At 40.0% G+C, this 27,736-nt stretch overlaps 2 protein-coding genes across 2 annotated transcripts in view; one reads left to right on the top strand and one right to left on the bottom strand.

The window, feature by feature from the left end:
* Positions 1–17,421, bottom strand: part of LOC129108192 (transcription factor SOX-6-like) — a 110,421-nt gene extending 93,000 nt beyond the window's left edge. The window contains exons 1-2 of the mRNA XM_054619895.1: positions 17,095–17,421; positions 600–669 (exon numbers count right to left, since the gene is read on the bottom strand). The gene's annotated coding sequence lies outside the window, so the exon portion shown is untranslated. The remainder of the gene's footprint in view (positions 1–599; positions 670–17,094) is intronic.
* A 3,196-nt stretch (positions 17,422–20,617) lies between these two features.
* c19h11orf58 (chromosome 19 C11orf58 homolog) lies at positions 20,618–24,138 on the top strand. Its single transcript, XM_054620612.1, has 5 exons — positions 20,618–20,775; positions 22,012–22,095; positions 22,220–22,280; positions 22,494–22,603; positions 23,551–24,138. Exons 1-5 carry the CDS (start codon positions 20,722–20,724, stop codon positions 23,773–23,775), a joined length of 534 nt encoding a protein of 177 aa, XP_054476587.1. The 5' UTR covers positions 20,618–20,721; the 3' UTR covers positions 23,776–24,138.
* The last annotated feature ends 3,598 nt before the right edge of the window (positions 24,139–27,736 follow it).

The following is a 27,736-nucleotide window of genomic DNA, read 5'->3' as shown; positions in this document are numbered from 1 at the left end:
TCCATCAAGATCGGCCACTGCGGCTTCGCCAGCTTAATTTGGGCTAGTGTTACCTACAGCACTATTTGACTCCAGATATAATCTTTATTGCTCACAGAGAGAAAGTCCATTAAAAGGCATACTGTAGGTCCCGGCGCTGAAAGCTTCCTGGAGTGACGCCTGTGCGAGTCTTTAAAAGACCCCTTTATCCACCCGAGTGAAAGCAGCTATTGAGGGCCGACAGGGCAGAATACTAACCGGAGTGGAGGTCTGCTTTTGCCGTGAAACAAATCAAAAGCGTTCAGTATGTGCCGAGGCAGTGGACATGCACAGAGTCAGCTACAGTTTTGCTAACATGGACTAAAACACACACACACACACACTCACTTGGCGTGCTGCTCTGCCGCTGCGAAACCGGTGCAAACACAGGCAAGTGTTGCTCCGTTACCGCACAGAGAAAACAATCATGTGTTCTCTATAAAAGCTTATTATCTGCCATTTGGTGGGGAGCAATCATCTAGAGTGCCAAACAGTATGTGGCACAAAAAAAAAAGCTATACAGAAGCTGGCAGCATTACAGTGGAAATGTCGTTTGTATCAGTAAATTAGGGAAAACTTACAGAAATAAGAGACTTCAACTCCAACACCCTCTTCTCACTTGCTGATGACTTTAAAATTCATGAACGTCACCTGGAAAAGAGCAAAATAGAGGAAAATCATTATCATCATGTTTCTTGTAGCATGTTTAGTATCAGCAACAACAATAAAAGGAACATTTCACCCCCCAAAAATTATGTTTTCGTCTATGGATAGTGTTTACACTTATGGTTTTCAATATAGCTAGGCCTACATTCTACCAAAGAAATAGCAGAGACACTGTTTCTGGGATGAGAGTTGCTGCTTTTTTTTTTACAAAATTGTATTGCAGTGGAGGCAGAAAACTCATATATCATATTATCATAAATATTTTTAAGGACGTATCATGAAAAACTCATTTTTTTAGAGCTTGTGCACATATGTTTGGGCATCTAGAGTGACCACCAACCAACAAAATGGGAAATAAAACAACCCAGTCAGTTTTTTTTGTGGGCTGCATGATCAGAAATCATGTGATTAAACAAGCCATTCAGATTTGTATCTCCTTCCTGTGTCGAAATAGGGCTCAGAATATGAGAATATGCTGCCAACAACTTGAGAACAACCTTTGCAAAGGCGCACCATATTTTTCTCTCAAGCCAATCATAGCAGAGGAGGACTTAAAGAGACAGGCGCTAAAACGGAGCGTTTCAGTCAGAGGGTGAATACAGGTATATTCAGACTGACAGTGTGAGAATGTTTTTTGTTTTTTTAACATTAAAGCATGTAAACATGTTCTAGTAGAAACCAAAAATTCAAGTATGAGCCTGAAAATGAAAGCGTTACGTCCCCTTTAAAGCCAAGTAAAACCAAAAGAGGTTTATGTTATTTCAGGGTGAACCAACCCTTTAAAGGAGTGTGTTGCCAGACGCATCAGGGTGCATTTTAATGAACACTGACCAAATTCTTCACATCCCGCTAACAAATTTTGGTTTGACAAAGTATGAAAATTGGATTGAACCATGCTTTTAGAGCCCAGTAAAAGCACTCCGGACCCACCTGAGGTCCCTCTGTAGTGGATGTTCAGCACAGAACAGAGGTCCTGTGTGAAGTCCACAGCAGAGCCAACAAAGATTCAGTGTATCTCTGGCACAGCACTTACGCTGCACAAACAACGGCACACACGCAAAGTCTCACAAACGACAAACAGCGCAGCTCTTGTACGAAGAGCTTTGAAGACGAAAATCTGTCTTAATACTGTCAGTGATGCCTGAAACTTTCTTTCCCAAAAATTGATTCCAATAAGAGTTGGGGGGGGGTTTAATAGACCACTCCGACCCCAAAAGCTAACCCGGGGTCAGCTTTATTATAGCCTCACATGCAAACAAGCACACACTACAATCAGCCATTCTCTAAACCAGGGGTCACAGAAAACAAATAACAACATCAAAGAGGTCAAACTGCCGACGGTACCGTGTTCAGAATGGGATGGCCCCGAGTAGGGCCCCAAATTGAGAGAGGATGCGAGCTAGTCTTAATTGAGAGTGGGAGGCGGCTAATTAAAGAAAAAAAAACACCAGAAGTGGTTGGGGAGAGCCTCGGTTCACACAGACGGGCAACAAAAACACAGCACAGCAGCATTTCTCCGCCGCGATGCACCACGACGGCGCCTTAACACAACTTCTAAGTTGCACAAAGAGCGCAATACAAATAGGCCTTTGATTCCACAATTTGAGGCTAATTGAGAACAATGAAGAAAAAGGCAAACACTGGCCATGTATGATCTTTTATTCATGCCTTTATATTAATCAACCAAATGATTCTCTCTTGGATCTCTGTTTTTCCTCTCAGGGCACAATTACAGGCAATTCTGAGTAAAACAACTCAAAGGCTCTTACGCTAAGAGTTTCTTGTGGTAATAATAATGGTAACAAATAGTCGGCAAAAAACACACTTGTTTGAAACGCCCCTGCAAACATTTCTCTTAGCTGCAACTTCTTTCTTCTTTTGGAGAAGAAGCAGTATTACCCAATAACCATTGAAAAGCCAAGGACTCTTTAAGCCACCTTTACAATCGAGCGCCGCTCACACTCTGCGGCTCTCGCTGACCCGTCTGAACACGTCCCAGAGAACTTCAGAACCAGTTATTCTGTTTCCTCTACCTTTTTTTTTTTTTTTTTTCGTTTTTTTTTTTTTCAACCCCCCACCCCCACCCCCTCTCTCTCTTCCCTCCATTCCTCCGCTCTCCACACGCCCTGCCACTCATCTGCAGATGGCAGATCTGACACCTGGAGGATGCTGGGTAATCAGAGAGACAGCTGGCTGCCCAGTAGAGGAGAGTTGCCGCAAAACGCACGTGCTCTCTCTCTCTCACACACACACACACACACACACACACACACACACTTTCGGCAAAAGCCTTGTAGGCAGGCACACACTGGCAGTCACACTAACACACATGGTTTCTGCACAAAACGGCTTGTGCGTTTCTGCATTCATTGACATATAGTTATATGTGAATACTCTTTAGATACATGTATTAAAAAGTGCACTTCCACTTTGTTTACATGTAGAATTGAGGTGTGGTGCAGGGAAGATGAGTGTAACTAACGGCGTGCACAAGTTTTACTATACTGCGCTCATTGAGGGTGTGGCACAAGAGTTCATGAATATAGATTTTAACAAGGCTTTTCAAGAATATCAACCCTTTGTAAACTGCAACATCAAGACAGAAGATTTAAAAAAGATTCTGAGGATTCAGAATCATCCAAGCCGAGACAAGCAAGTATGGTCAGGTCATAATTTAGTGTTGTCATCTTTTGGCTTTAAGTAGAAACAAGTCATCCATTTTCCGTAACCTGCTTATCCAGTTAAGGGTCGCAGGGGTGCTGGAGCCGAGAAACAAGTCAGAATATATAAATTTGGAGCTATTGATTTACAATTTTTTTTACGATGCAAAACATGGAACACACAGCTGTGAAAGTTTATGAGCCGAATACCTCTGTCCTACAGCCTGTCCATTCTAAGTGATGGGATTAAGCAAATATTATGAGATACATACAGCTACCTTTTTAGCTCACTGTCCAACTGCTGTATCATGACACATGTTACCATACCGATGAGCCAGCAGTTTGCAAAAGCAACCTAGAGCAGCAAAAGAAAAAGGCCTCGCTTTTTGCAAACGCCAAGCTGTGGCATCATATCATTACAGAGAGTAACAAGAGAGGTAAGAGATATGTTGCACGACAAGGAGATATACTGTGTTGCATTCGGAGCGATTGCCTGCACCTGCACAATGAATGCACGCATTCACGAAACAAAATATGCACGCTCCCAAATGTTGTCTTGTTGCAGCTGTCAATGCCACTTGTGCGGCCGCGGACACACTGGAGTAAGAACAATGGATCTCTATGAGACAGAAGCTCTCTCAATGAGCTTAGCACCACATGAGGCTCTGTGCTGCCACTTCCATGTCTGCACCATAGGAAACGAAATATGGTTCCAACTAATCATATGGGCAATTAAACCAGAATGAAGGTTCGCTTGACCCATAAACGATGAGCTTATAGCATACGTTGACTCTCAGAGGGACGCTGGCCGCGTTGTACGGACCTCGTCATGTTTCTGTTGTTATTTTTCAGCTTTTTCTCTTGGCTGACAGATCGTCAGTAGTATATAATAATGTTGCCAAAAGCTTGATCTTTAATCAGATCTGGCAGATATTACTTCTATTACTGCCAAAACAGGTTCATACAGTACTCATTTGCTTTGAGGCCAGGGTATGTTTAGGTCTGTCACGATTACTGCTTTTGTTGGACGACAAATTATCCCAGAATTAATTGCGTTTAACAATATTATTGGCATTTATGACAATTTTCTACAACTGATATAATGGTAATATATAAGCGTCATAATGCAGGTGCACCCTTTCAAAGAACAATATATTAAAATATTCTAAATTAATTTTTAAAAATTGCATAGACTCTTTGGCTCTGTTAAAAAAAAAGTGCAATGTCTGCGTAGTACCAAAGTCTTGTAATAATAGAGAAAACCCTGCTGTTTATTCTCGCATCATGTTGGATAAGTTGTTGAGGACATTTTTATGTAAACAAACAAACATGTAAACAAAATGATTGAGGTCATGTGCATCTATTGTAGGATAGGTGGATAACGTTAATACAATCAAGGTCATGTCCATATATCGTATGATGATAGATAACAAAAACGAACCGCATCGCTCAAATGTGAGTTAAAAAGCATTACATCACAGCGATGGGCAAAGACGCAAGTATCACTCAAACTCAAGTCATTCACGGTGTTGCACTCCAGAAACAGAAGTAGTTGTGTGAAGAATTAAAAAAAAGAGAGCTTGAGCGAGTTCAAACTCTGTCGACTTCCTCACCTCCAAACACTTTGTCTAAATAGATGTGAAGTGGGCGTGACAGATAGCAGATAGTTTAACATTATCAGATGCATTCGAAAATGCAACGTTGGGTTTTTGGACGTTGCTTAATCCAACGATCTTACTGCGGTGGAGGCACACTGACCTTCTTCTACTGGACAGATTTCTAAGGGTGCTTGATTGGTTTGGTGTAAATAGCACAGAACTTTGATCCCATGTGTGGTTGGGTTCAAGTTGATAAAACACTTCCTTCAGGTGCGGGAAAGATAATATATGAATGTTTTGTGGTTATGTTGCTATAGAAAAAGCACGGGGCAGCAGATATGCATGTGGGTGGGCAAACTGCTACTCAGAACACCTTTAATAGGTGGAATGAGGGAAGGGGATGTTTGCATGAGTGAAAAGCCTTTGTGTTCCTCTCACAAAAGACCTAGGTGAACATTAGAGAGGCTTAAGTGACAACATGTATTCTCTCCTAAATCGCTGTTAACATGAAATATTGCAAAAGTAAAGGGCAGGAGGGAGGGAGAGGGCTGGTAGGGGCAAGCGCCAGCACATACATCTAAACCTCGCCCCTCTGCTCACTACCCTTAGGAGATTACATTATGGCGCTCGCCATTGTCCTGTTTTCTTCAAGACAAAGCCTGTTCCACTGTGCAAACAGCACGCCTTGGAAAGATTGTAAAAACAAGAGGCGAATGTCAAAGGCAGAAGTGAATAGGATCTCTCCCTTCTTTTGTCAGGCTGGTAAGGTATGCACAAACACATCGCTGCGTGACAGAGAAGAAAGGAGGGCCTTGTGGGGAAAGGAGCCGGAAAAAAGTTGGAGCGTCTTCGCATGAAAAGGCCAATACCGTGAGAAGTCGCCTGCCTGACTCCTGGGTCTATAGAAGAAAAAGAAACCTCAACAAGTATTTGGATGAAAGACCCCCGAAACACACAGAAGGCAAAACACAAGGCCGTGAATGGTGACCTATGGCTGCTAAGAGAAAAAAGATTTCTTGAATATAGAAAATGAAGGTTGCAAAAGGAGTTTTGTTTCCAGTAAGAAAAAAAAAAAAGAAAACGAACAAAATATTTTCTTCATCAAGAAAATAAATTTTCTTCATTTACTGCAAAGTGATATCAGATGTATGAAGAGCAGCCAACCACTGCTAGGCTTCCACTGTCCCAGCTCGAAGTCAAGCTTGTCACGACCCAAACAAGGCTTTAACTGTCAGGGGCAATAATGAGGCCGACCTCGGCTCCCTCTAATTTACAAGGCCAGCGCCAGCCCTGTAATTAATTGCTGCGTGCATAAATGTAAATGAGTCCACTGGGGAAGCAGAGGGAGGGAAGAAAAAAAACGTCCGTCAGGCCAATATTCCAGCAGGGAGTAATCTACGAGAGAGGTAAATGATTTAGAGGACAGCGCACAAATCTGCTGCTCCGTAAAACATGGAGAAGCTGAATGTGAGGGGGAGGCCTCGCTGAGATGGAGGAGGTGGTCGTCAGGAGGAGTAGTAAAAGAAAAAAACAGTGGTAGCAATAAATATCAAATGTTTTAGTTCAATCTTCTCCTCCCACATGTGTCTCCAATTTGTATTCGTAAGAGAAATCAAACATCGAGTTTATCGGACGCTCCAGACTCAAACTCCTCCGCCCGACTCCACTCTTTCTTGTATCACTGAGATGGAATGTTTTTTCTGAAGAATTAATTCACATATTTTATTTTAAAGCACGTTTACTGAGGATGAATACTTTTTTATGTATAAAATGCATTGTTGCTGCTTCTTGCCTGCTAGAGGTCAGTGAGATTCAGTCTGAGTGATTACATGGCTAACAGTTATTGATCTGATATCCACTCCGCTGCCTTTTTCAGTCTTTTTTCATTTTACGATGCTACTCACACTCTCAATTTGGAGCTGTTAAAAAAGCTTTAATAATCCGGAGGAGAGTCGATCGAGTATGTATGTATGATATTTTAAGCAACACTGACACGTTTACACTTATTTGCAGCTTGAAATGTGGCAGTTCGACCCCTGCGAGTAACAGAAACTACAGAAGAAACTGGGCAGATTGACCTGTTTCATAACTATTAATTGGGTGAGCACTGACTAAATTTGTGCAAATCAAGCAAGACTCCTAACACTTCGTTTCTTTTAAATGACATAACATTAAATGTAATGTTTGAGTTATGTCAAATTGGTTGGATTTCTGGTTCTGTTTGAGCTGACACACATTACATTACATTACAGTCATTTAGCAGACGCTTTTATCCAAAGCGACTTACAGGAACACAACACAACATGATTCCCTCCATCATCATCATCACCATCAACATTATGATTTACCTTAACCTCCACCAGCAAAAGTCATGGAGCTGCACGTCGACAAAGAGCACGTGAAATAAAAAAAAAAAGGGGCAGGCAGGAGAAATATGTAATCATTTATGGCAGCTACAATAGAAGCTCTCATTCATAAACGTCTCGTACAAAAGGGTCGCAGCTTAACTCCCTTAGAACAAACTGCTACAGAAACCATTGTCCATTGAAACTTGCATAAATGTGAGGAAAACACACGTGAAATCCACAATGTGTAAGTCAAAGTAGGTGACACTTAAAGACACACACACACACACACACACACACACACACACACACACACGGCAAGCTACAATAGCGTCTTTATGACATAAGCTCCTTTTCACTACAGTGCTTTACAAAGGCAAATGAGATTTTTTTTCCTATAGCAGGCCTCCAGTAATAACAATTGACATCACAGGCCAGCCTACGTATGTTTCCCATATTAAACAGGGAAACACAGTGTAAGCTCCTTGAGAATGAGACTAAACAGCTTGCTGAGGCAGCGATTTTTTCCCCCTGAAAACAGCAGGCCCTCGTACAGGGAACCATCGAATTGAGGTACTGTGGCAAAAGGCCATTCTATCCGGTTACACGCCGGCTGCGGGCCAAGCCAAATTAACTACCTTTTAACAATACGGTTGTATGATTGTCTCAGGCTGAACGATAAAACAAAAACATAAAGTTAAATATTAGACACATGATAAAAAAAGCCCAACAGGTGGGTTCCACGCATCGTCGCCAATTAAGTGCATCTCGCCTATTCTTGTGCGTGAATCCCCTCTGGCACAAATGTCAGCGGGCCGCGGCACCGCCATACGCCCTACCATGTAAAGTGTGTTGGATTACGTGGCGGAAACCTGAGGTCTGAGCCCAGTCAGCTCGATACCGGAGCCAGCGCCACTCCTCTGCGCACCCCGTCATCACTGAACACCACACTCCACACTTGTGCTAATCCAACAGCGTGTGCAGAACATAGCATGCCGAATGAAAAAATAGACTTGAGCCAGGAGCGTGTGTCAGGAGTCTCTCTTTTATGAACACGTTCCCAGGCACCATATAGCCCTGGGAACTTCATGACACAAGGAGTGAACCTCATGTGTGTGTCTCGCAAAGACTTCGCCGCTCTCAGAGCTGTCCGTCAAGCGGTACATTTCTATTCTGAGCAACACGGTAGATCCTCAGCTCTCTCTCTCTCTCTCTCTCTCTCTCTTTTTATTTATTTTTCACTCTTGCCTCTATCTCTCCACCGTGTGCCAAAACACTCACCACCATCTCATGATGACAACGGCCTCGATTAAAGACTTCTTTACGGCCTAGAAACCGTGGCGACGCCCTGCGTGGACAAGCTGGACAACGACCAACTGGATTTGGGATTTTTTTGGGGTGTTGGGACCACGCTATCTTGGCCCGTACTACTTTACCGCAGGGTCATTTCAGAGGCCTCGCACCCCGAAAACCCTGCTGCCACGCCCCATTACTCCAAACCACTACGAGTGGTTAAGTGAAGGTTAGCCGGCCTGCTTTTAGAGGAGGGTGACGCTGCTGTGGATGGGAGGAGCAGAAAGAACCTGTAAAAACAATGTAAACATGAGCTCAGAGTACAATCATGCCAGGCTTGTTGGCAGTTGTTTCAACTCTGGCGCAAATGTTGATCCATTTGACTTTGTTTGGCGAGGTGAGAACACGGGCATGGACGTCACCAAATAACCAACAATTCCTCAAAAGTAAAAGCTTGATTGTCGCTCATTTTCAAATTGAATAAGTTCATCATGAAATGCTTGAACAAAGGGGAAAACATTCTTCTAGAGGACACCTCATTATCTCCCATCAAGAGGATCATGCGATCAGTTGTGTGTGTGAAAGTGCATCTCTGTGTCTGTCCACGGCCTATCATGCATTCTGCTGTGGCAAACTACAAAATATTTTGGTTTCCGAGTTATGGCTGCATACGGAAGAACCCCTCGTGGATGAGACCTCTCAAAACACTTTTTCATGATTGTTTTCATACTGCTATTGACTGCCTGCAGACTCCTCACTCACTACTCTTTGGCAAGTTTGTATAAAATGTCTTCTACAACAACTGTGAGGAGCTTGACTGCACTCATCCCCTCTTGTTTTCGAGTGTGAATTAAGAATCTCTTTATGAAGCCTTACAGCCTATTAGTGTCTAGAAAGGAGCTAAGCCATTTTTTTGCAGATCTTTGCAGAACCTCCGACCGGACCTCATCGCTTCCAAGGGCCATGAACTTAGTACTCACTGCTGGCGGGGATGCGTGACTGTCAACAGGGGCGGTCTGTCGAGGGTTCTGCTGCGATGTCTCCAAACCAGCCGACCCATCTTGAAACACGGTCCCCGTCTCGTTTACCAAGCTTTGTGGTAAAGGGCTGTTTTTGGGCTGTCATCACCATTCATATCTATACAGCCAGTGTGCTATTGATTAAATTGTTTACTAGAGCACAAAATTCTTTTTCTGGCCTCTTAATTCTGCTCTTATGTGAACCCGATTGCTGCATTTAACTTTCAAATGTATTAAATTTAAGGTGAAAATTTTCTTTGATTTTATTCTATCACAATATATATTGCAGATTTCTTTTTTGCAAGGTCGAGTTAGGATATCTGATCATAAGCTGCTGTGATTTGGAAAATTTGTTTTTAAATCTGTTCCTCACAAGACCACCTACTTTCTGGAAATGCAACACTAAATTGCTAGAGTGCCCCTTTAAATGGTACTTTGGCATGTTTTTCTCCCCACTATGCTTGCAGTCTTACGTTTGAACAAAACATAATATTTGTCTCCCAGACAATTGTCATTGTGAAGGTTACACATCCTCTTTTTCCCATCCAGGCTTTTATGTCTTCCAACTACTTGAAATAACTATCTAACTTTGTTTACACAACGTAGCAATATCAGGTTTTATATTGAATGAAATGAGTCATGTACAATAGAGAGCAGAGTGAATTCCCCTTTTGTATATTTGGAGCTAAGAAAGCAAGATACGTGTGACTATGTGTCATGAAATGCGTGTTTGTTTAGTGTGCATGGTAACAGCACAGGTGGCCTTTTCTATGCCACCAACATTTCGGCACATTTCTTTTTTCTTTCCCATCCTTGAACAGATAAACGTATGGTGGTTTCAAAAGAAGAAACTTGAATGTGCGTGTTGCACTAGAGTGGCTCTGGAAACAACTTATATTGCAAAATCTTTCACTTCAAAAACAGCAGATAAAGGGAGAAAGTGAGGATCAAATTCGCAAGAATAGTACGTGAGAGTGATTCATGCAATAACAATAGCGAGAGACTTGTAATAATTTCTTTTGTTTGCAAAACATGAGTAAATTAATCTTCAAAGACTTGATTGTACAAACACACCCTTGTATCTTCTTTTAGATCGAGCCCCGCCCATCTGGTTCTTAAAACCAAACAGACCAGGAGATATTTGCTAATGACACCCATTGTCCCATATTGACTCCCTGTATTGTGTTAAGCACACTGAAGGTTCTACTGAAGTTGGGAGTCATCTTAGAGCAATAACAGACTAATAATACTGAGGAGAGAATTGTTTAGTAGAGTTGAGAAAAAAACACATCTCCATTTGAAGACAGACTGAAAGAGAAAACAGGGAGAGAGACGGAAGTGGAAGGAGGAGGAAAGGCTGAACCTCCTGGACATGCAGACACGCTCGCACGTGATTTCCCCTTTCTGTAAAATCATCAGGAGCAGTGTAATTGCCAAAGCATCTGCCGCTGCAGAACTCCAAGGCCACAACGACTGACTGACAGATAAAGAGACACTTGAGCACCAGTGTTCCTGGTCACCCTATAGTCTAGTTTGAAATACACTAAAAGTCTGCAGTCTGAAACAAAGAGAACACTTTAATCTGGTATTTTATGCCCATGAATTAACACAGAATCAACTGTGTCAGAATTTTTTCCAGGACTCGTTTTTGGCTGCTGCTCCTGGCCAAGCTTAGTCGGCCGTCAATTGCAACCGAGGAAAAACAGTCTGAATTATGTCTTTTTACGATGATTCGGCCTCCTTAAAGTGAAACAATAAAGTCACAATGATGGGGTTTCCATGACCAAGCAGCAATGAATAATAACTGCTGATGGCTAATCTATTTTGCAAGCCACATGAGAGAAAATGTTGTTTCTGTTTGCTTTGAAGGGTCAACATTCAGTATTCATATCGGGAGAACCAACTTTCCTGTGTTCATTTAATTTTTATTCTAATTACAAAACCACTATTTGACTATTCTATGTATCAGTTAAACTGGGTTTTGTATTTTTCATGTTTAGATGTTTAACTTTGGAAATAAAATACTCCACAACTGTTGACAGTTTGGAAAATTTCATAAAAGTGGCTCTTTGTTTGACCTGAACTTCTTTCTGATCTATTTGTTGCTGGGTTTCAATTTCAAAAAGCACCTTAACTCTTTATTTCACTACAAGCCGATAGAAAGAAAAACTTTATTGTAATATAATTTGGGAAAACTAATGGAAAGCCATATGTTTACCTCCCTTTATGTGTCCTACTCTAAAAAGGGAACAGATGTTTGGGACAGGTCAGCGTAGTCAGCGGGGTCGGATCGACGTGAAAATGTTTCATCAACGCTTCAAATACTGAAAGACTCTGAAGAAGACGTCAATGTGACCATATGCAAAATAAAGCAAACGTCAGTTAGTTATTCTCAATCAAAATAACTTCCCTCTCAGGATGCAAGAACAAACTCTGACCTGGTTTCCCAAAATGACTTTCCCCTGCAGCACCTCCTATGTTTACATATATGAGGAGTCGGACGTGTTTGGTGCATTCAAGGAATTATTTTGTGTTAATTCAATTACTGAGTTCCTAGATTTTTTTAAATGTACTTTCAACAACTCAAAGTTACGGCAGCTCTGTGTGTGATGTGCTGCTGGAGAGTCTCATGGTGAGTTTTTTCCACTTGAGAAAAAAGTGAGAGAGCAGCGAGAGAGCAGCGAGAGAGCGACGCTGCGGTTTGCCACGCCAAGTTGTTCACAAATCACAAAACAAGCAGAGAAAAAGAAGAAAAACAACTACGGTGCAGACAACGTTTATCGGTGACGATCACAATCTAAGAAAAAAGAGTCTTCAGTAAAGTGTGGATTTAAGCCACCCCCTTGTTATTCTCTCTCTAGGCAGGACGCCAGGTTTGTGACTACTGTGTTAACACTGCAGCAGTCATTTGTAAAAGGCTCTTGTGTAAACCACACATTTATAAATCTAACTCAACCCCTCTGCAGGTACATAATAGCCATTGTTGTTGTGACACACACCCTGAAGCCTGAAGCAACGAGGGTCGGGGAGAGAAAAGGGCCGAGGAAGAGGATGAACTTCATGAACTCGAGCTGCTCTGTAGGACGTACGAGGTGCTGCGACCGCGACGATGACATCCGAACAAAGATGTCGCCCTTATACTTTGCATTAAGATGGGAAATGAAGAGGAAGGAGGAGTGTGTGTGTGTAGAGGGAATAATGTTGTCACCAGGAGCTGGTGTGTGTCAGTTAAGCTCTTATTCTGAGTTTTGAAATTGGCTGGTGGGGAGCAGGTGCTGGAGGATCGGCGGCAGAAAGGAAAGGTTAGCCCGACCATTGAGAGGGAGAGGGAGAGAGGAGAATGTTACGCTCCGCTCTCAGGGGGGAAATGAGGAAACCGTTTCCAAGGTTATACGGTGGTGGAGAACAGAGGGATCCGCGGAGAAGTACGCCCACCCAGCAGGGCACACACACACACACACACACACACACACACACACACACACACACACACACTCACACACACACACGTGAACACACACACACACAGAGAGACTCAAGAACATACGTGAACATACATACGTGTAGGCTTTAAAGGCTGCCCAGTAAAGACACACATGACAAGGACACATCACGAGACACAGAAATGCTTTTTGTATGAGACACACCTCAGAGTGCACAAGGACATACAAACATACATACATGTGGAGTCTGCACACACACACACACACATATATATATACACACACCTATAACACACCTACATGCAAAAAACACACAAGCACACACAGAGGAACAATTGAAGGACTTGTTTACGTTGACAATCACAAAAAGATATAGAAATCCACACACATGCACACGTTAATACAACACACACACACACACACACACACACACCTAAGCTTGCGTTGTGGTTTTAGAGAACTTATGGACATCTGCCAGCGTTCTTCAAGTGCTCATTCTCCGGGGCCTCAACCTTTCTTTTTCAGCAGCAACACTGCAATTTGGGTGTGCCGTTGGGCCACAGATAAGTATAGGCTGACTAATATGCACTTAGGACGCAGGGAGAAATACTTAAGGGCTAAATGTTTAATTTGTGTTTGTACAACACATGTCCAATTTGGGGGCCGGTGTGTGTTTTTCAAAAGGGCCCGACAATAAATAATTAGGACTCTCTGGATCGTCCACAGGCTTAAAATGGTGGAGCGACGTTTTTTTTTTGATGAAGGTGAATGACATCTTCAAAAAAAAAAAAAATCATAAAAAAACACGTGGTAACACTTGAATGTGGAAACACGTCGGTCAGATAGAAGAGAGGCGATAAAAAACAGGGTGAATAAAAATCACAACGTTGCTAAAGAGGTCAATGATTTCGCTTCGTTTATAACTGATTATTTCTCCTGCTGTCAGGGCGACGTCGTCTGATCGATGGCAAACTCGCAGTCGCCAATCTCAAAATTCAAGAGCATTCCTCCACCTCCTCTGTTCAGGCTCTCCCTTCATCTCTCTCCCTCCTTCTCTCGGCCGTCAGATCTCTTCATCTTCAGTCGCTCCAAATGCTCGTCCCCTCTCTCTGACACTTAAGAGTCCCTATAGACATCACTGATGGGGGGGGAGGCCTCTCAGAATCCACGAAATATGTGACATATTAGAATAACGTGTGAGCAATGGATGGATTTCTAAGTATGACAATTAGATCCTGAGGTTGGCCTTGCATTGCATTAACAGCACCGCACACATTCTTGGAATTTAACATTGGAGGCAGAGAAAAAAATATATATTTTGGAGATTTTTAGTTAATGTTTTGTAGGGATTTTTTTACTTATAGCAGTTAAACTTGTGTTGATGCTGCACAGCTACGAAATGAAGGTGGGAGTGTGTGAGAGATCAAATCTGAATTTTAAAAAATTAAATCTGAAAATTAAATAAAATCATTTTTTGTGAGGCTTCAGGCCCCAAAAATGAAGATGCATTTTATTTTTTTTAACTGAGCAAATGAACCTGTGCTATTTTAAAAAAAAAAGTATAATAAATAAATAGAAATAAAAAAGAGAGAAAATAAGAAAAGAGAAAATCATTTCCTATTTACAGATTTTTTTTTTTTTTAATTCATCTTAAATCACAGGTAAAGAAAGATTCATTGAAATTCCCCACAATAATGAGGGTCATTGTACGCACGGCTCAAAATATATGATTGAATGTTGCTGACGGGACCCTAATGGACCACACAGAAGAAGAAGAAGAAGAAGAAGAAGAAGAAGAAGAAGAAGAAGAAGAAGAAGAAGAAGAAGAGGTCTCCCTCAGACAGCAGGGAGAGCGCGTCGATGCAGCCGGGACAATGTGCTGAATGGACAGCCTATATATAAGTCTGCCATTTGGACACTCTAATGCCACTTTACCTTATGAGGGAACTTCAACCCGCAGCACCTGCTCAAAACAAAATGCCACAGGAGATCAACTTCTGCGACCCCCACCAGCCCAACACCCCACCCCATGCTCGGATTGTTTTTCAGACAGACACTCTCACTTACAGGAGGAGGAGGAGGAGGAGGAGGAGGAGGAAGGGGTAGGTGGTGGTGGTGGTGGTGGGGGGTCCTATAAACTGCTCTGCCAAAGTCAAAAAACAATTAAACAACTTGTTGGAAATCTTTGATTTACTGCGCTGGTCTGGCAACTGGAGGATCTGTCATGAAGGACAAGTATACCTCCTGAGGAGCGGAGTGATTTGATGTGCAAACAATAAAAAAAATTTAAAAAAAATAAAAATGCGTAAAATCAATTAAGAAGCTGATGCTGGGAAATTGTGCCAAACTCCAAAATGCAGATTAAAGTGCTTTAAGTTACAAATCAGAGGGACAATAGTGCGTTTCCTCTTTCAGACTTATTTTGTGATCTCTCTCTCTCTCTTTCTCTCTCTTTCTCTTTTTCTCTCTCTCTCTCTCTCTGGCTCCGTTCCTCTAAAAGCTGCTTATCTGCAGGCGAGCAGCGGCTTATCAGAGAGGTGTAGTGAGCTCTACATAGGGGGAACACCCTGACGTGTCTCTATCTGTCGCCTCCAGGCCCGCTGTGTGCGCCATGTCCTCCCGTACCCCCTGCCTCATCCTCACCGGCAACTTCTACCTCAGAGGAGGAGGAGGAGGGTGAGGGGGTGAGGTGACTGTCCGAGCTTCACACACACACAAAAAAAAAAACTACTTTCCCACAATCCATCCATGCACCTCCATCAGGCCGCAGGACTCAGAGGAGAAACGGATACTTGTAAACGTTTAACGACCTGACGCAAAGAAAGGCATCATGATGAAGGAGAGAACATTAAAAAATAAAAAAAAGGAAACTTACACATGTATTTGTCAGCCCCTCTCTCCGTGCTGGGACTCTGTCCTGTATTGTCTCCTAATGGCTCCGTTTTAGGGTCTATTTTAATTTATGACTCCACGCATTGGTCTGGGGTCAGAAACCGTGACCTCTGAGGGAGAGTTAACTTTGGCCCTGAAGACGACCCACTTTCTTTTCTCTCTCTCTCTCTCTCCACAATCTATTTATCTCTGTTATAATTCCAGTGCATGAAACAACAACAGACTGGATGAAATGTGCGCACTTAGAGGTTCTGGACAGAAGGATACCGCTGTGTGGCCGAAGAGGAAACTACTGGAAGTCTCCTCCCAAAGACTCCACTGGAGTCTGGATGGGATGACTTTAGGATTTCTTGAAACTAATTTCTAAAAAAATGCTTGAAAATGAAAAGTTCTGCAGCTCGTTAAAGGTCTTTCATCTGTTCGTGGTGCTTCAGATACTCTTCTAAATGTCTCTTAATTTCCTGAACCATTTCTGTTAATAGTGCGTGACAGGGATGGAGTGGAGGGTTCAGCTTAAACTGAAGTTTATGCTTTTCTTGCACAAATATAGTTGCATCTTTTAAGGCTGAAATTAACTGATAATATTTCATTCAGCTTAAACTTGGAGTCTGGAAAAACGTGTCAAGAAGTCCCATTTCTGTTGTGGTTTGCAGGAGCACAGATTTCATGTTATAATTATGTTTATTTATTTTAGCACCTCATCACCATCTAGAAGGTGAGTCTCAGTGGATGAAAGTGGTGCAAAAGCACAACCACGAGGTTTTGCTGTGTTTATTATGATGCTTAATACTGGATATTATACGGATGTCACTGGTGTTTCTAATAAATTGCACGTCTGCTAATTAATAATAACTTTAATTAACTCGTGATGGTTATTGTTTTATTAGAATTGAGTCAGTTTTAAATAACTATACAGAATATAAATTTTAAAAAAAATTCAACAACACTTTTAAAACTTTCCTTAAAAAAAACAAAAATAATAAATAAAGAAGAGACAAGTCTTCTGTGAGTTAGAGATTCGCAGGAGGTCTAATCACGGTCCAGCATGCAGGTTTAAAGACCTGGAGACACCTCTGCGTGTTGTGCAGCAGAGATAACCGGAGTGAGCACCGGCAGCCCGGGGAGGACCGCTGCAGGCTGCCGGACAGGACGTCTCTTACCTGGATTCACTTTCTCTGCATTCGCTGCTGCGTGTTTCCAGCCAGAAACTTGTGAGATCGATGTTTTGGGGTGATGGTTGAAGAGTTTCAGCGTCAAAAAAAACACAAAAAAACACAACAAGAGCAGTCAGATGGAGCTGCGCTGGGATCCCGTGCGTAAAGTCACCATCTCTGGGACTTTGGTAACTCCTCTGTTTAAGGGGATCAGAGGAAAAGTGGAATAAAAAAAGCTTGTGAGGCGTCTTCAGAGGTGAGAGTGAGCCCGAGGAGCTGGCACGACGAGGATCTAGTTAAATAACAAACAAACAAAAAAAAAAAGTATTTGAAGTTATTTCCCGTCCGGCACTGTGTGGAGGTTAAGTGAGAGTGCGGGGCAGCGTCGGGTAAAGACGCAGATGCAGGGTGTCTCTCCCTCTCTCTCTCTCTCTCTCTCTCTCTCTCTGTCTCTCCCTCTCTCTCTCTCTCTCCCCTCTCTCTCCCTCCCTCTCTCTCTCTCTCTCTCTCTCTCTCTCTCTCTCTCTCTCTCTCTCTCTCTCTCTCTCTCTCACTTTCTAACTTTCTAAATACGTGTTGTTCATTATGGTATAAACAGTTTATATTCTCCTTTTCTCCTCTATTACTCATTCTAACTTTTCCTGTTATAACTTTTTTTCTACCTATGTTCACCTGCTCCTGGAGACCACTTTTAATACAATTTCATTAAATTAGGGCCTATTGCTTTAATTGCTTTTATTTAACAGTGGAATTTTTTCTTCTCTCTCTCTTTTAACAAACACGTTATATGTGTCAGAAATTCCCCACATTGACCCACACTCTTTTTTTCTCTATAAGTTAGCACTTTGAGATTCTTCTGCATTATTAAATTTATTATTATTATTATTAACAAACACGTTATATGTGTCAGAAATCTCCCCACATTGACCCACACTCTCTATAAGTTACACTCTCTATAAGTTATACTCTCTATAAGTTATACTCTCTATAAGTTACACTCTCTATAAGTTATACTCTCTATAAGTTACACTCTCTATAAGTTACACTCTCTATAAGTTACACTCTCTATAAGTTATACTCTCTATAAGTTATACTCTCTATAAGTTACACTCTCTATAAGTTATACTCTATAAGTTATACTCTCTATAAGTTATACACTCTATAAGTTATACTCTCTCTCTATAAGTTATACTCTCTATAAGTTATACTCTCTATAAGTTCTCTATAAGTTATACTCTTATAAGTTACACTCTCTATAAGTTACACTCTCTATAAGTTATACTCTCTATAAGTTACACTCTCTATAAGTTATACTCTCTATAAGTTATACTCTCTATAAGTTATACTCTCTATAAGTTACACTCTATAAGTTATACTCTCTATAAGTTATACTCTCTATAAGTTACACTCTCTATAAGTTATACTCTCTATAAGTTATACTCTCTATAAGTTACACTCTCTATAAGTTATACTCTCTATAAGTTACACTCTCTATAAGTTACACTCTCTATAAGTTATACTCTCTATAAGACGTTATGTTGCTTATGTAAATATAGAAAACTATTTTTTTTTTTTTCTGTGGTAATATTTAGCATGATGTAAGTGGGGAATGTCTCACTTTTGGTCGTTTCTCATTTAAAACACACACACACACACACACACACACACACACACACCACACACACACACACACACACACACACACACACACACACACACACACATTGTTCTGATTGGGAATAACATTTGAGATAAAGTTTGTGATCAAAAATGTTTTTTAAAGACGTCCTCTCCTGTCTTTTCTCAGACAAGTCTTGCAAAAAAAAAAGTTAGATTATTCTTCATTTTTGCTGAAGTATAAAAACAGTTTATTGAATATGATAAAGGAAGGTATCTGAACTCAACTTGACTCATTCTACAATTGGTGTTTATTTTAATAAACGGGACTAAAAACCCCGAAACTTCTCGTTTAATATCTGGATGATTTTGTGTCGTCCTGTCAGCAGCGCTTCTTCATGACGTTTACTCTTACGCCACCTATTGGTTGTTTTAATGCAGAACGTCCAATAGAGAGTTTATTTCAAACTGTCCACAGAAAAAGGACAGCTTTGGGATTCAGCTGGCTCCATGTAATTGAATGAGAACAGCATGTTGAAAAAAATGAAATAACTAACAACTGTAGCTACTTTTAAAAACAGGATAAAGACTTTTGTGTCATTTTGCCTGAAAGTGTTTGATTTGCATTGAAATTGCACTTTTATTCTGCCATTTGATCTATGTCCCTTTAATTATCATTCTAATTTTAATCTTATAACTGCTTCTTTTTTACAGACGTCATCCATAAATAACCTTGCCTTGCTCTTCTAAAACTCTCTTTTATTATCAAATAGCCGATATATTTGTTTCTAAATATCCTAATCCTCAATTAATGAATCCGAGCTATTTTTTTGCAAGAATTTGCATTTCTCTAAGACCAGGCTGAATCTAGCTATTGACAAAACACATTTTTAGTTTTTTTAAAAACACACACAAGTGATTCAATTCCATTTAGTCCCTTTTTAAGAAATGCCTCTTGACGTTGACAAGGACATTCAAACATTAGCCAAATAAAGAGAGCAATTGGGCCAATTAACTATTTCATTAAATACAGACTTCTTGCTGAATGACACAAGGATATCTCTATGTAATTACGCGTAGCCTATTAATAAAAAAAAATTCATCTTGTTAGAAGTAAGCTTCAGTTGATAGGCTACTTCTGACCATCTGTCTCTCTCTCTCTCTCTATATCTCTATAAAATATATATATATATATATATATATATATATATATATATATATATATATATATATATATACAGTATCAGTCAAAAGTTTGGACACACATTCTCATTTAATGTTTTTTCTTTATTTTTTTATTTTTTCTACATTGTAGATTAATATTGAAGACATCCAAACTATGAAGGAACACATATGGAATTATGTGGTAAACAAACAAATGCTCAACAAACCAGAATATGTTTTATATTTTAGATTCTTCAAAGTAGTTGAATGAGAAGGTGTGTCCAAACTTTTGAATGGTACTGTATATATATATATATATATATATATATATATATATATATATATAAGTACCATCAAAAAATATATATAATATAAAAAAAAATTAAAAGATTAAAAATTAAATGAGAAGGTGTGTCCAAACTTTTGACTGGTACTGTATATATATGTATATATTAATATATATATTAAATGTATCCAAATGACTGGTACTATATATATATATATATATATATATATATACATTAAATGAGAATATGACTATATATATATATATAGTACCAGTCAAAAGTTTACACATATATATATATTTATATATATATATATAGTGTTACTGACCGTTTTTCTAAATGTTGTCTTTCATTGCATTTGATGAACAGTTGTTTGTTTTAAGGGTGATGTAACACAACCCACCTGTGGGTGGCAGCAGAGAGCCGGCATAACCGACCGCACCATAAACGTAGAAGAAGAAGAAACCGGAAGTGGCGACACAGAGAGTTGTTGACAAACCCAGCTAGCCTCTGCTAGGTGGCATGCCATTTCATTGACATTTCTCCCCCTAAATCTTCCTTCATAATGAGTTACTCAGAGGATAGGCATGGGACAAAGCGACCAGCGTCTCCAGATGACGTGAGTAAAGTAGTAAACACCGAATGAAACCCGGAAGTGAAAGCAGGTAGACACCTAGATAGAGCTAGCATGTGTTAGCATGTGTGCTAACGCTGCTCATCAGGGCTTCATGGGGAAATCTGGACACGTTTTCAGAAGTGAACTTTGAAACTGTATTCATATCAATCATCTCACTCTGAAGGGGAATGACAATAAAGCAAATGTGTAAAAACTAAAAACATGTTTTTTTTTGTTTAATTATCATTTTAAATATGAACAACCAATTAACCAATTAATCAATTAACCAATTAAGACAAGCTTCCTGCTGTGTTTGGTTTAATGGGTCCTTAACCTCCAGAATAGGAAACCTTTCTCTTTTCTTTTTTAAACCTAACTCACAGTTCTTAGTGTGTTGGGATTATCTCATTCTATATTTGCATTCTGCAACCTCTAAGTTTAAAACACATGTTTGTTGTATTTCTTTAGTTAGTGTTGTGGTTTGGTTACACTTCTCAGTGTGTGACTGCATTATGCCAGTATGTCAGACTTTGTGCACATTTATTCTTTATCAAAAGCTGCATACTTTATCTCTGAGCCTTCCACTTAGCACTTATTGTATTCATATTAGTCTGTTGCACTTATTGTATTCGTATTAGTTTGTTTCTGTACTGGTTTATGCTTTTAGATGCTTGTTTAAGAAAGGAGATGCACTTATGACTTCTGGTGACTAGTAGTTCTCTTGAATACCTATGTTGAATACACTTATTGTAAGTCGCTTTGGATAAAAGCGTCTGCTAAATGACTGTAATGTAATGTAATGTAATATCGCATAATGTGGTCATAAATTTTCACTTAACCCCAAATATATTTGCGTCTTCCACATGTGAGTGGGATCATCTCGTGGTTTAAGTATTATGATGTAAAGGGTCTTCTACCCCATGTCAATATTACCACCCTGCATATCTGACTCTGCTATACTTTATTATACAAAAGGCAACATAATCCTTAAATAGAATTCTGAAATAAACAACATCAAAGATACCTCCAATAGACTGCAGGATTCATTGATCCCTCTGCTCTTAAAGGCGCCTCTCCTTTAACAGGGTTGTGTGAGTCTTCAGAGGGCAAAGGGAAACAACCTGTAGTGCTTTTGTAAAAACAATCACTTTGTAAATGATCTGATCATTATGTGTTTGATGGAGGTCCGCTCTTGTTGAGCGTATGAATCAACGTGATAACAATGTTTTGTCTTGGCAGGATGGGTCTACCCAGTGGGCAGCAGCGGATCTGGGAAGCAATGAAAGGAAGCAGAAGTTTTTACGTTTGATGGGCGCTGGAAAGGTTTGTTTGTGTGTTTTAGATCACTGTACTTTCAGTTTGGTTTATTGTGGACCTGTAGTCTGTGCATAAAAAGATAAAAATAATTTTATATCTGATTTAAAATGGGATTGTTTCTGTTTTCCAGAAAGAACACACAGGACGCCTCGTCATTGGCGACCACAAGTCGACATCCCACGTCCGCAGTGGTAGGCTTCTTTATCTGGCTTTTTGTAAAAAGGCTATATTTGTTCTGCTAATGTAAGACAATGTCCAAACTACTGTCCCTTTGCTGCCTCGTCCTTATGCACAATGCGATTAACCCGGCTTCCCCACTACACATCCGCCGCACAGATCTATCCATGCATGGATAGGCCTGTAATGGCTGGGTGTGCCTGCTGTGACTGGTGTCTCCTCTGCAGGGCACGAGGATAAGAGGATGAACGAGCAGCTAGAGATGCAGTACCAGCAGAGCATGGACGGGAAGCTGTCGGGCCGGAACCGGAGACACTGTGGCCTGGGTTTCAGTGAGGTGAGGGGGTCACATCTTTAATTTATCTAGCTAGACATAAAAAAAAAAAAAAATGTTTTAATGGATTTACCAATGAAGGACTCGTACTGCTGAATCTTGATGACTTAACAGACTTGCTTTTGCTGTTGTTTTCTAGTCAAACAATGTCCATCCACACAACGTCAGGAAAGTGTTTGACTGTATTGACTTGTAGTTTTTTTTACTTACTATACATTCATTTTGTAGTTACAAGCACCTCTTGCTCTACAGCAGTCTCCTTTTCTTTTACACTATCAGAGATATTTTGCTTTTTTTGCTTTTCAAAGTAATTAAACTAACTCTACATGTTCCTTACTTTTCAAAATAAACTGTTTTTAGCTGCTGCTATATCGCTTTTTAAAAAATCCTTAATTAGAATTCCAATAAATGCTATGATGCAAGGATAATTCATTTGTGCAGCATACTTCACATACAAACACAGCAGAACAATTTTAAAAGATAAAAATAGAAGATAGTTCAGGATGCAACCACACCGTGGATAATGATCGTTAAAGGGTTTGAGTCAGAGTTAAGGCAGGTCTTGCATCATCCCAGCAGAACATTTCCAGACGAGCTGAGAGGTCGAGTGTTCGTATGATGCAAGACAGTAGCATGAATAATAGATGTAGCAGAAGTACTACACAAAGTAGAGCAGGTTGTGGCTGGCAGAAAGCAAACATACACTGTCATTGTGTCTTGTGCAAAAAATATTCAAACAAAGAAGTAGCACTTCCTCCAACATCGAGCAATTTTCGAGGTGTCATGACAATATTCTCTTTTGAATTCAAAGTGAAATCCATCAGGATGTTCTGTAGCCCCGAGGCAGAAGTATTCACCATAACCCAGGGACATTTGTTTACCCGTTGTCAGACAAATAGAAATGGGAAAAAAAAAAGAATATATATATCTTTTTGTGCTCTTCCTCACAGCCTTCCCCAGAGCGAGAGTCGTTGCCTTCCCCACCGGTGGACGGTCAGCTAAAGGAAACAGAGCCAGTAAAGTCCACCTGTGAAGAGAAACCCACAGATGCCAAGGACAAAGTCAGCGACCCCGACCCAAAGAAACAGACCTCAGACCAGGCCAAGTCCAGCTCAGACAGTAAGGAGGAAGAACGGAAACACGCCGACAAGATGGGCTTTGTGAAGTCGGCGTAGGGTCGAGGGGTCGGGCCCGGAGGAACTAGTTTTTGTAATCTCCAATTTGTACATTTTGACGTTATTTGTTTTACTGTAGGCGATCACCCGTCATCCACAAGCACTCGTCACTGGGCGACATCCTGGAGTGCATGTGGTCAGAGAATTAAGCCTACAGGCTAAAAAAGGTCAGCTGTGGGTTGAGTGGTGGTCTATCAAATTAAGATGGCAAACAGTCCCGTTTGTGTTTTGTTTGAACATTTTAACAGTCACTGCATTCGCCAAGAATTATGTTGGATTAAACGGGATTGATTGCCATTCAGCATGATTGGTATACACATTGTACATTTTGTGAATTCTTGTTTGACAACCAATAAAAGGAAGTGTCTGTATGAAGTCTGCTGTTAACATTTAACTACAGGTGCCCTCAGACAGGAAGTGTTTCTCCCATACTGTTTATGCATTATAAATCCTTGTGGATTCATAAAGTGGACACCTTTACCTTTATAGTGTCTGAAGTCAGCATTGACAATGATAATAAGTGCAAGACAACTTATTCAACCAATCACGGCCCTCACTAAGACTTGAGTAATTCTATATTGAGGGAACAGTTCATTTTGTCTACCGGGGGGAATGTAAACTTTCTGTTAAATTATTTTAAAGGAAATGTGGTGAGTAAAAAACTGATCTTGCGAATGTGTTGAAGCCCTATTTGGATATGTTCTCCAGTGCAGTTGTTCATTTGGGTTTTCACATGCATTTTAGTCGTAAGATGGCGCATTCATTTCTTCAAAAACTCAATATCTCACAATAATAAGACGATAACATGATTTAAAGAAACAAAATGATACGTCACATTTACATAAGTATTCAGAACTGTTGCTATGACACTGTCGCTCCCACTTCTCTTTAACATCGTTGAGATGTTTCTACGCGTTGATTTGAGTCCACTTGTGGTTAATTCAGCTGATTGGACATGATTTGTTAAAGCACACACACTTCTCTGTAGAAGGCCTCACAGTGGGGATGTTTTCCAGCACAAGGACTGGAGGACTGAAAGCTGAATGGAGTAAAGTACAGAGATATCCGTAATAAAGAAAACCTGGTCCAGAGTGCTGAGAACCTGAAAACGATGTTAACAGACATGATCCAACCTGAAGGAGCTTCAGAGGATTTGTAGAGAAAGATGTCAGAAATCCCAAATCCAGGTTTGCAAAGCAGTGGAAGACTCTTAAATAAATAAACAAAATAAATGTAAAATCCTGTTTTGGTTTTGTCATTTTGGAGTACACTCAGTACTCCAAAATGACAAAACCAAAACAGGATTTTTTCTAGATTGATAAAGAAAAAAATGAATTTAAAAGACTTAAGCAAGAGCCTTTACAAAAATATGAAAAAAGTGAAGAATGCACTGTAAATATTGCATTTAATAAAAACACATTGAATATTGAGACCGGTGAATTGCGCTGTACACTTACAATTCAGAGAAATGTGGCAAATATTCTACATTTGCCACATTATCAAATTATTTTCTTTGTAAATGTAAGATTTGATGCTAGATTGTTGGCTAGTGGACTCATGTTTCAATTTTGCTGATAATAATTTAATATCTCAAAAATCAAAATAATATTTGCAAACATAATAAATAAGGTTATTTATTTAGTATCTGTAAATAAAGATATTTATTGATAAGCCAATTCATGTTGAACACCATGTTTTCAGTCAGATAACTGGATTGTGTGAAGTCCTAGATTAACCATGTGAAGCATCAGAACACCAGTTTTTTTAAAAGGAGAGAGCCACCGTCACTGATGGACCTCCAGCCTACAAACGTCGGACAGGTGGAAACGTGTCAGTTTGAAGGCGGAAGAAACTTGAGCGCAGTTTTCTTTCAACGCCCCCAGCAGCGCCTTGAAGTCGCAAGTAAGTCTTTGTCTCTTTGCTTTTACCTGAAGAAATGTATTATATCAATAATAATAACATTAATGGCTTAATTCATCTTGAACTACTAACTTACAGATCCTAACTGGAGGAACTTTAGACAGCTGTTCTGGGAACAGAGAAATTTTGAACTTTGTATTCACTGCGCAGTTTGGATGTAACTTATCCTGAAAAGTAATCTACAATGTATTTAAAATGTACAGTGAAGTGCATTTACTATTAATTAAGCCTCTTAAGCCTGCGATCATTAACTCCACGTTAACAATGTGATAGAAGATGTTAAATGTGCGTTTATAACGTGATATTATAGTTGGTTTCACTTCCTCAGGATGTGTGTGTATGTGTGTGTGTATAAATCACCAGCCCTCTGACTGCAGCTGACAGAGCACTGCTGTCAAATCCTATAATCCACCTTCTCTGTCTAAGTGGCAGGACAAGCGTTCAATCTTAATCTAATCTGTTTTATTTAGTATAATTACTCTTTTGAACATCATTTTCCAAATATTACAAACTGACCCGCTTAGTGTAGTTGTTTTCTTTCTGTCCTAGTAATGATTTGAATCATCAAAGACGTCCTCATTCTGTAGTCATCCATCAGCCGTTATCAGATGTAGAACCAGTTTTGTGGACGGGTGAGTTGAATTTTGATTATTTGTCATTGCAGTTATCTGGGAACACTTTAGACGTCTAAGTTATACCGCCCTAATGATTGTTATTGTTAATGGGTTTATATACTATGTACATATTGAGCGAAATCAAAATGTAAACAGAACACAGTTTAGCAGCTGTATGAAAAATAACTTGTCTCAATAAGAAAACATATAGGTGTTATAACCTTCAAAATGGACGCTGCTGAGGAGACCAGAAAGGATGCTGGGGGTCACAGTCGCCTGCGTTGACCTGCGTGTCATTGAAAAGTGAGGCCTCCATGGAGATTCGTCACGTGTTCTCTAAAGAAGCAGCTGATCGGTAGGTTTATCTATGCTGAGTGAAATATCTTGACAATCACTGACATCCGACTTTATGAAAATAGACACAGACACCTGTTGTTGAATAAAACCTCGTCTTTCTTATCAGCCCGGTTAGTTTAGAGAAATCAGACTTGCCTGCCTCGTCCTGTTTGTCCATGAAAAGTGACGCCTCTTACGACTTCACCAAGGAAGATGCTGAGAGGTACACGTTTATTTTTTTGTCATTATTGTTGTTATTTTGACATTTATTTGTAATTAAATGTTTGCAATGTAGTTTAAAATGTATCACTTTTGGTTTACACGTGATATTTATATAATGTTTTCTATAACTGACTCAATGGTAGAAAAGTAGCTCTAGATTGAAATGTCGGTTAAAAAAAGCTTGATACAGATACAATTATTCCAAGAGAAGGAATCCTAACCACTGCCAGCTCTGTAATTCCATTGTGTCGTGTTGTTTCCTTCTTCTTTACAGTTCAGTTTTGTCATTTTGATTTTGTTTGTCATGACTCCTCCAACAAAGATTCTGAGAGGTACATACGTGAAGTCTGTTCTGTGTTTTGAGTCATGGTAGTGATGATGTGGTTCTGGAGACTGAACCATCTAGCTGCTGGCCAAAAACGTTGCTCCTAAATATCCTAAGATTCAGGCGATTCCTTTACTTTTGATCAAGCGCCACTAAAGATAATGACTGGATTCCTGGACTGGATTTGTTTACGTCCATGTTTTTCTCTGCATGATGAAATACTGTGCAAATGTTTTAAAACACTGAAGTAGACTAAAAATGTATTTTTTCTAAAACAACACAGAACCAACCTGTCAAGAGCTAATAACAATTCAAAGCTCAGGATAAGGCCTGTTCAGTTCACGTTTCTTGTAACTGTGTCTAAATGAAACATGACTACTAGATGGCAGGTATCCTAACCTCAGCAGAGACCACTTGTTAGTATTGTCTTCTGTGAACTTAGCAGCACAATTCTTACTTTGTTATATTCAAACTTTAGGTTGCAACAACAAAATAATTTAAAAGGTAATTTAAATTAAAGTAACATCAAGATGCATTTTAAAAT

Source organism: Anoplopoma fimbria, chromosome 19, assembly GCF_027596085.1.
Source record: "Anoplopoma fimbria isolate UVic2021 breed Golden Eagle Sablefish chromosome 19, Afim_UVic_2022, whole genome shotgun sequence".
Lineage (NCBI taxonomy): Eukaryota > Metazoa > Chordata > Actinopteri > Perciformes > Anoplopomatidae > Anoplopoma > Anoplopoma fimbria.
Note: the sequence above shows the minus strand (reverse complement) of the source record. Positions and strands in the feature narration are given on the sequence as shown.